The sequence below is a fragment of the Gordionus sp. m RMFG-2023 genome, chromosome 1 (genome assembly GCF_954871325.1).
Source record: "Gordionus sp. m RMFG-2023 chromosome 1, tfGorSpeb1-WG-v2, whole genome shotgun sequence".
Taxonomy (NCBI): Eukaryota; Metazoa; Nematomorpha; class Gordioida; order Chordodea; family Parachordodidae; genus Gordionus; species Gordionus sp. m RMFG-2023.
This window is the reverse complement of record NC_088775.1, coordinates 43143432-43151448: the sequence shown is the minus strand read 5'-3', so window position 1 is coordinate 43151448 and position 8017 is coordinate 43143432. Positions and strand designations below refer to the sequence as shown.

At 23.4% G+C, this 8017-nt stretch overlaps 1 protein-coding gene and 1 long non-coding RNA gene across 4 annotated transcripts; one reads left to right on the top strand and one right to left on the bottom strand.

The window, feature by feature from the left end:
- Nucleotides 1–235: 235 nt before the first annotated feature.
- LOC135925899 (uncharacterized) lies at nt 236–902 on the bottom strand. The gene is made up of 3 exons (XM_065461464.1): nt 769–902; nt 502–651; nt 236–381 (listed from the first exon to the last, which is right to left on the bottom strand). Exons 1-3 carry the CDS (start codon nt 800–802, stop codon nt 236–238), a joined length of 330 nt encoding a protein of 109 aa, XP_065317536.1. The 5' UTR covers nt 803–902.
- Nucleotides 903–2910: 2008 nt separating this feature from the next.
- Nucleotides 2911–4710, top strand: LOC135931892 (uncharacterized). Of its 3 annotated transcripts, XR_010573199.1 has the most exons (12): nt 2911–3074; nt 3280–3326; nt 3369–3492; nt 3551–3598; nt 3640–3796; nt 3842–3929; nt 3973–4060; nt 4106–4193; nt 4239–4326; nt 4370–4457; nt 4501–4588; nt 4634–4710. It is a non-coding gene; the product is annotated as an uncharacterized LOC135931892 (long non-coding RNA). The 3 variants fall into 3 exon arrangements; XR_010573200.1 differs by lacking the exon at nt 3280–3326; XR_010573198.1 differs by lacking the exons at nt 2911–3074; nt 3280–3326 and having other exon boundaries at nt 3335–3492.
- Nucleotides 4711–8017: the final 3307 nt, after the last annotated feature.

Genomic DNA, 8017 nt, shown 5'->3' with positions numbered 1-8017 from the left:
CAACTTCTTCATCTATAAAACTTTCGTCCAAAAATGGTAAAACATGGAGATCATCCTCTCCATCTTCTTATTCATGATTAATCACAGAAGTCACAATCTCTTCATTTCTACCCATCGATTCTTAAGGAAAAAAATATTTTTGATTAATTATGATGAAATTAAAAAGAAAATATACTAACAAAATATTGATTAACTATGATAAAATTAAAAAGAAAATATATTAACAAAATTTTGATTAACCAAAATCAGCATCTTCTCGAATAGGATTGATCATCGAGGATAGACCTTCTTCAAGGATCCCAGAAATCCCCACAGCACCTTCATCTTCTTGTTCATGATTAATCACAGAAGTCACAATCTCTTCATTTCTACCCATCGATTCTTAAGGAAAAAAATATTTTTGATTAATTATGATAAAATTAAAAAGAAAATATACTAACAAAATTTTGATTAACTATGATAAAATTAAAAAGAAAATATATTAACAAAATTTTAATTAACCAAAATTAGCATCTTCTCGAATAGGATTGATCATAGAGGATATCGACTCCGGACCTTCTTCAAGGATCCCAGAAATCCCCACAGCACCTCCATCTTCTTGTTCATGATTAATCACAGAAGTCACAATCTCTTCATTTCTACCCATCGATTCTTAAGGAAAAAAATATTTTTGATTAATTATGATAAAATTAAAATGAAAATATACTAACAAAATTTTGATTAACTATGATAAAATTAAAAAGAAAATATATTAAAATTTTGATTAACCAAAATCAGCATCTTCTCGAATAGGATTGATCATCGAGGATATCGACTCCGGACCTTCTTAAAGGATCCCAGAAATCCCCACAGCACTTCCATCTTCTTGTTCATGAATATTCACAGAAGTCACATTATCTTCATTTCTTTCCAATGATACTTAAGGAAAAATATATTAATTTGATTTTCATATTATATTGTAAAATACTTCCTCTCTTGAAGTCAAGTACTTGCAAATATCTAGAAAATAATAAATTACATCTTGTATATTAAAATCTTGCATATTAAATAATTTACCATTGCATTCTGCTGTCAGAGTAAATACATTATTTAATGTAAATCCTCTACCATGGCAGGTTGGAGAAGTACAAATATAATAAATTTTACATTTATAATATTTGGACTTTCAGTATGAAGTTGGTATCATTATTTAAGATTGCCACCATAACAGTATTGAAGTAAATACTTTAAAATATTAATATGTAAAAATTTTAATTAAAACAATTACCTTTTCCTTTTAGGAGATAAACAGATATACAATATTGATGTAAATTAATGAGTAACCAAAAATACAGTATTGAAGTAAATACTTTAAAATATTAATATGTAAAAATTTTAATTAAAACAATTACCTTTTCCTTTAAGGAGATAAACAGATATACAATATTGATGTAAATTAATGAGATAACCAAAATTACAGTATTGAAGTAAATACTTTAAAATATTAATATGTAAAAATTTTAATTAAAACAATTACCTTTTCCTTTAAGGAGATAAACAAATATACAATATTGATGTAAATTAATGAGATAACCAAAATTACAGTATTGAAGTAAATACTTTAAAATATAAATATGTAAAAATTTTTAATTAAAACAATTACCTTTTCCTTTAAGGAGATAAACAGATATACAATATTGATGTAAATTAATGAGATAACCAAAAATACAGTATTGAAGCAGAGTTGTACATTTGCTCAAAATAAAGATCGTAAAATTAGAAGATCTTTTATTTTTTTTAAATTTTGTGTAAGATCTTTGAAGATCGCTGCGATCAACGATCTTCAAAGATCTTCATGATATTTATTTTTTTACCCCTTTATTAAAAGCCCAGATGTTTTTCAATTTTATTAATATAATATTTCTTATATGTTTTATACCTCTCCTCCTGCCTTGATGAAAATTGAAAAATATCTGGGCTTTTAATAAAGGGGTAAAAAAATAAATATCATGAAGATCTTTGAACATCGTTACACAAAATTTTTAAAAAATAGAAGATCTTCAAATTTTACGATCTTCAAAGATCTTGCTCAAATTTTTGAGCTAGATCTCGCTCAAAAATCTTCAAAGAATATCTTTTGTACAACTCTGTATTGAAGTAAATACTTTAAAATATTAATATGTAAAAATTTTAATTAAAACAATTACCTTTTCCTTTAAGGAGATAAACAGATATACAATATTGATGTAAATTAATGAGATAACCAAAAATACAGTATTGAAGTATATACTTTAAAATTTTAATATGTAAAAATTTTAATTAAAACAATTACCTTTTCCTTTAAGGAGATAAACAAATATACAATATTGATGTAAATTAATGAGATAACCAAAATTACAGTATTGAAGCAAATAATTTAAAATATTAATATGTAAAAATTTTAATTAAAACAATTACCTTTTCCTTTAAGGAGATAAACACAAATTCAATAGTGAAGTATAGACTTTTTATAGGAAATATTTCGAAATTTTGAAGCGAAATGGTATAATGACAAAAGACAGACAAACGGATCGGACCGATACCCTATTTGTGTTATCCAAAACTGGACCTTGTAGATTAATAGCTTTGAAAAATTATTGTAAATATTAATTTGACATTTTACTTTTAAATTCTGCAGTACATACATTTGATACTATAATATAAATACACAAACGTTAATTCAGTAATTAAGGATATAATTTAAGATTAAATATTAATCAAAATTATCTACTTTGGATTGGTTTGCAAGTTTCTAAATGTTTTATGGTGATGCTAAATTGAGTAACAGTAAGTTTAGCATACAATCTTTATTATGTTTAGATTTCTTAAAAATATATATTATTTTAACCTCTTTAATTTTCATAATTACTTCAAATACAATTTTGGGAATCTTCGAGATTTTTTTGGGAATCTTGGCAATACGGCAAAACGCCTAATTCATAATCTTCATACGAATTGGAGGGACGATACCTTTTTACAGTGTTATAGTTATGATTTAATGAAACATGTTGACGATTATGTGTTTTGGTATACAGTGAAACAAGTTATATAAAGGGGTAAATAAATATAATAAAATTTTATTTTAATTTAATACATATAAAGTAATTAATTAATAAGATTAATGTTGAAAAGAAATTTAATTAAAAATAAGTTATAGTAAAAGAATATTTACTAATTTTTAAAATTTTTCTTAAATATGTAAAAAAAATATTTATTAATTTTTTACATTTTTCTTAAATAAAAAAAAATGTTTAAAAAAAGGTATCGGTCCGTCTTTCTTTTATCATCAAACCATTTGGAGTCAAATGGCAAATTATTTTTCCTAAAATTATAAAATTATATTTTTGTAGAAAATTCTAAAATTAATATCGGCGCTTGGAATAGGAATCTTTCTCGCATCCTTACATTTATACGGTAGACATAAATAAAGCCACGAAAATTCTAAAATTATAAATACAGTACCTCAAGGCAAAGGTAATTGGTTTTTATTAATATTTACATACACATTTTTGTTGAAAATTCTAAAATTAAGACGAAACCAAGCTAATATTAAATATAAATTCAGTACCTCAAGGCAAAGGTAATTGGTTTTAATTAATATTTACATACACATTTTTGTAGAAAATTATAAAATAGACTAAACCTCAAAAGCTATTTACATACCATTTTTGTAGAAAATTATAAAATAAAGACTAAACCTCAAAAGCTATTTACATACGCAAAGGATATTTGCCCTGTTGGCGCCTTTTTTAAACTCCATTTAAAAAAATAAATACAGGTTCATATTAATATATTTTACATTATAAATTTTATTTTATTTTAGAAAATAAAAGAAGAAGCTACAAATTTATCATTGATTCAAGAGGCTAAAGATTTATTATTGATTCAAGAAGCTAAAGATTTAAAAACAGGTTCATATTAATATATTTTACACTATAATTTTATATATTTTAGAAAATAAAAGAAGAAGCTACAAATTTATCATTGATTCAAGAGGCTAAAGATTTATTATTGATTAAAGAAGCTAAAGATTTAAAAACAGGTTCATATTAATATATTTTACATTATAAATTTTATTTTATTTTAGAAAATAAAAGAAGAAGCTACAAATTTATCATTGATTCAAGAGGCTAAAGATTTATCATTGATTCAAGAAGCTAAAGATTTAAAAACAGGTTCATATTAATATATTTTACATTATAAATTTTATTTTATTTTAGAAAATAAAAGAAGAAGCTACAAATTTATCATTGATTCAAGAGGCTAAAGATTTATTATTGATTCAAGAAGCTAAAGATTTAAAAACAGGTTCATATTAATATATTTTACACTATAATTTTATATATTTTAGAAAATAAAAGAAGAAGCTACAAATTTATCATTGATTCAAGAGGCTAAAGATTTATCATTGATTCAAGAAGCTAAAGATTTAAAAACAGGTTCATATTAATATATTTTACACTATAATTTTATATATTTTAGAAAATAAAAGAAGAAGCTACAAATTTATCATTGATTTAAGAGGCTAAAGATTTATTATTGATTCAAGAAGTTAAAAATTTAAAAACAGGTTCATATTAATATATTTTACACTATAATTTTATATATTTTGAAGAAGCTACAAATTTATCATTGATTCAAGAGGCTAAAGATTTATCATTGATTCAAGAAGCTAAAGATTTAAAAACAGAATTATGGTTTTGTAGAACATGCCAACTTTTATAATATTTAATTTCATTTTTTTATATTAACGTTTATAATATTTAGCTTATAAAATCTATATATATATAATTTAATATCAATTTTATAAAATTTGAACGGTTTAATAAAAAAATGCATATCATTATGTTGTATTTATTATCAAATAAAAAAAATGTCAAAATGTATATTTGATATTAATGAGATTAACAATGATAAAAGATTTTTTAAATTTATTAATTTCAAATATAGATTTTTAGAAATCATGACCTATCTTTCATAAAATAAAAAATTAAGGCTTTTCTTTAGGCTATCTATAAATAAGATTTTAAAAAAAATCCATATATAAAAATTATATAATAATCTAAGTCTTTGTCTATGTTAAGTATTTTAATGAAATTTACTAAATAAAATTTTATTTGATGTTTTTAAAAATCAAATTGATTTTAATTTGCCAGCTTTACAATAAACAGGTATGCTTCTAATAAGATTAACAAAGATAAAAGATTTTTTAAATTTATATATTTCAAATGATTTATGACCTTTCTTTCATATTGATTTTCTTTAGGTTATCTATATATTAGATTTTAAAAAAATCCAAGCCTAAAATATATTTAAAAATTGGGGGGCAAATATTATTTTATTTAAATGCTATTTACCAGAGTTGTTAAAGTATCTAAATACTGTATCTAGATATAAAAATGTGGTATCTGTATCTAGATAGATTTTTATTTAAGGTATCTAGATATTATTTTAGAGGTATCTATCTGTTTTGAGATAATTTTTAAGTGTTTACCAAAAAATACGAAAATTTCAGTTAGCATTACCTCAACTTGCAACATTGTAAAACATTTAAGGATCTAGATACTAAATAAATGTTTAAAATTGTAATTTTAAATTTTAAGAGAAAACATCAACACTGTGAATGAAAAAAACTATTAATACAAAGATTAGTTGATGAATTACTAAGGTTTTCACTGTATGCTTGTTAATCATGATTTAAATTTTGATACTCAACAAATTTTAAATCATTTTTTTTAAAATTAATGTCTATATTAGTATTTTTAAAGAATATCCTGATATAAAATTGTTATTCATAAAATATAACACCACAATCCCTAAAAATGTCTTTACAGATAAACGAGGATGCCTTAATGACCAATTTAGGTTTATGCAAATCTTATATAAGAGTAAAAAAAATTGTATCTGTATATAGATACATTTTGAAAATTGTATCTGTATCTAGATAACTTTTTAGAGGGTGTATCTGTATCTAGATAACTTTTAGACGATGTATCTGTATCTAGATCCATTTAAAATGTATCTTTTAACAACTTTGCTATTTACCCACTGGGGCAAATATCATTAATCAAGTGGGCAAATATAATTTTATCGTTATATATGCTATTTACCCACTGGGGCAAATATCATTAATCAGATGGGCAAATATAATTTTCTCGTCATATATGCTATTTACCCACTGGGGCAAATATCATTAATCAGGTGGGCAAATATAATTTTCTCGTTATAAATGCCATAAAAATTATAAAATCTGCCTTCTAAAATATAAATATTTATATATTAATTTGTGCTGTAAAGTAATGTAAAAAAAAGTAACGTAGTTACTAACGTTGTAACCTTGATTTTATTCATAAAAATATATATTTCAGAGGTGATTATAAGCAGTGAATATTATATATTTCAAATCTTACAATTATTATTTTGCTTATCAAATTTTTTTTAAATTTACAGATAAGAAATTATTATAATATATATAAATGATATATAAAAAAATAAGTTATATTATTCAAATGAAACAATATGTTCTCCAAGAAAACTTTTAAAAAATCACATAAATTTTTCAAAATATTTTGTTTTGTTTGGTATCTACGATTTTTTTGGGAGTGTATGTCTGAATCCTCCATTGGCCGATTTGTCCAGATCGACTGTTATTTCCATCATCATCTTTTCAATTAGTTCCTATATCTTAGGTTTTTTGTGGAGAATTTATCATGTTTTCTTTCTTTTCCTCGAAATTATTTTCCTCTTACAATTATTTTTATTCATAATAAAATAGTGGCGCCACTATGGGTAGGGTGAAGAGTATGTTTACAGAATAATTTTTTTTTTAAAGTTAAAGAATAAAAAAAATATTTTTTTTTCTATATACAAACAGGCAACGCTGTCATTCCCTTAGTTGTGATGATTTAATGAAACATGTTATCTTATCCATATAAAATTATTTTCTTTGCAAAAATAATTAAAATAAAACACTTGGAGACAATTATTTTTTTTTATGTACGATTTCATATTTTAAGAAAAGAAAAATAAAGAAATAAAATTATCGATTTTCGAGTTTCAAGAGGAAAAAAAAATTGAAGTAAGTAAAAAAAAAACAGATACATTAAAACGTAGTTGTTTGTTGTAATACCTGAGTGTTGTTTTGATAGTTAAGTAACTATATACAAACTAATAATTATATAAGATGATTTAACATAGTCTGGAAGAGAAAAAATAGTTAAACAAACAAACAGCCAAAATCATCGCAATTTGAACAAATATTTGAATGCTTAGTTAGAAAATGGAATTAATGTAGAAAAAAATAATAAAGCCTACTAATTTATAATTAAATTTAAATGTATAATAAAATTTGAAAGATTAGTAAATGAGATTTATTTTTTCTTAGTTTACCCAAGAGTAGAACTAAGCAAATTCAATTTAATTAAATCATAACTAAACCTGATTAAAAGATTTTTTATCCCGTAGCTGACTTGCTTGCAGGGCTATGCTATTTAAAAATTATAAACAACTCCGGGCCTGGACCCCATATTTGAACCTCGGGTTTGTGCTCATAGCAGGCTTGAGCACCAACTTGGTTCGTAAATTTTACGACCAAGCAAATTAACAACACTTGTGCTAATCATTTTTAAATTTTAGACGCAACACGGCTCGAAATTTCTACAAGAGCTTGGAGGGGAAAAGTTACTTCAAAATATATTTTTTTATCTGCCTGATTGATTAAATTTGAGGAATCTTATAATATTCGTTTATCTCTCCCTTTTCTCATTATATACTATGTATCCGCTTTAGACTCAAAATATTCTTAAAAATATTTAAAAAATAAAAACATTTAATTATACTATAAAATTATTAATTTTTTATACTGTTGACATTGAAATAACGATATACACTCTAAAATTATTTTAAAAATTAAATTTTCTAAGTGTAAGCTAATATGGAATAAAATGGGGGCAATCTTCAAACTCTGCAGCCATTTTTAAGGGAAGCATGGGAAAGAAGG

Coding starts and splice junctions, on each gene's coding strand:
- LOC135925899 (XM_065461464.1), bottom strand. CDS start 802: ATGATCAATCCTATTCGAGAAGATGCTGATTTTG. Junction 652..768: donor TCGAGAAGATGCTGATTTTG/GTTAATCAAAAT, acceptor TTTTTCCTTAAG/AATCGATGGGTAGAAATGAA. Junction 382..501: donor TCGAGAAGATGCTAATTTTG/GTTAATTAAAAT, acceptor TTTTTCCTTAAG/AATCGATGGGTAGAAATGAA.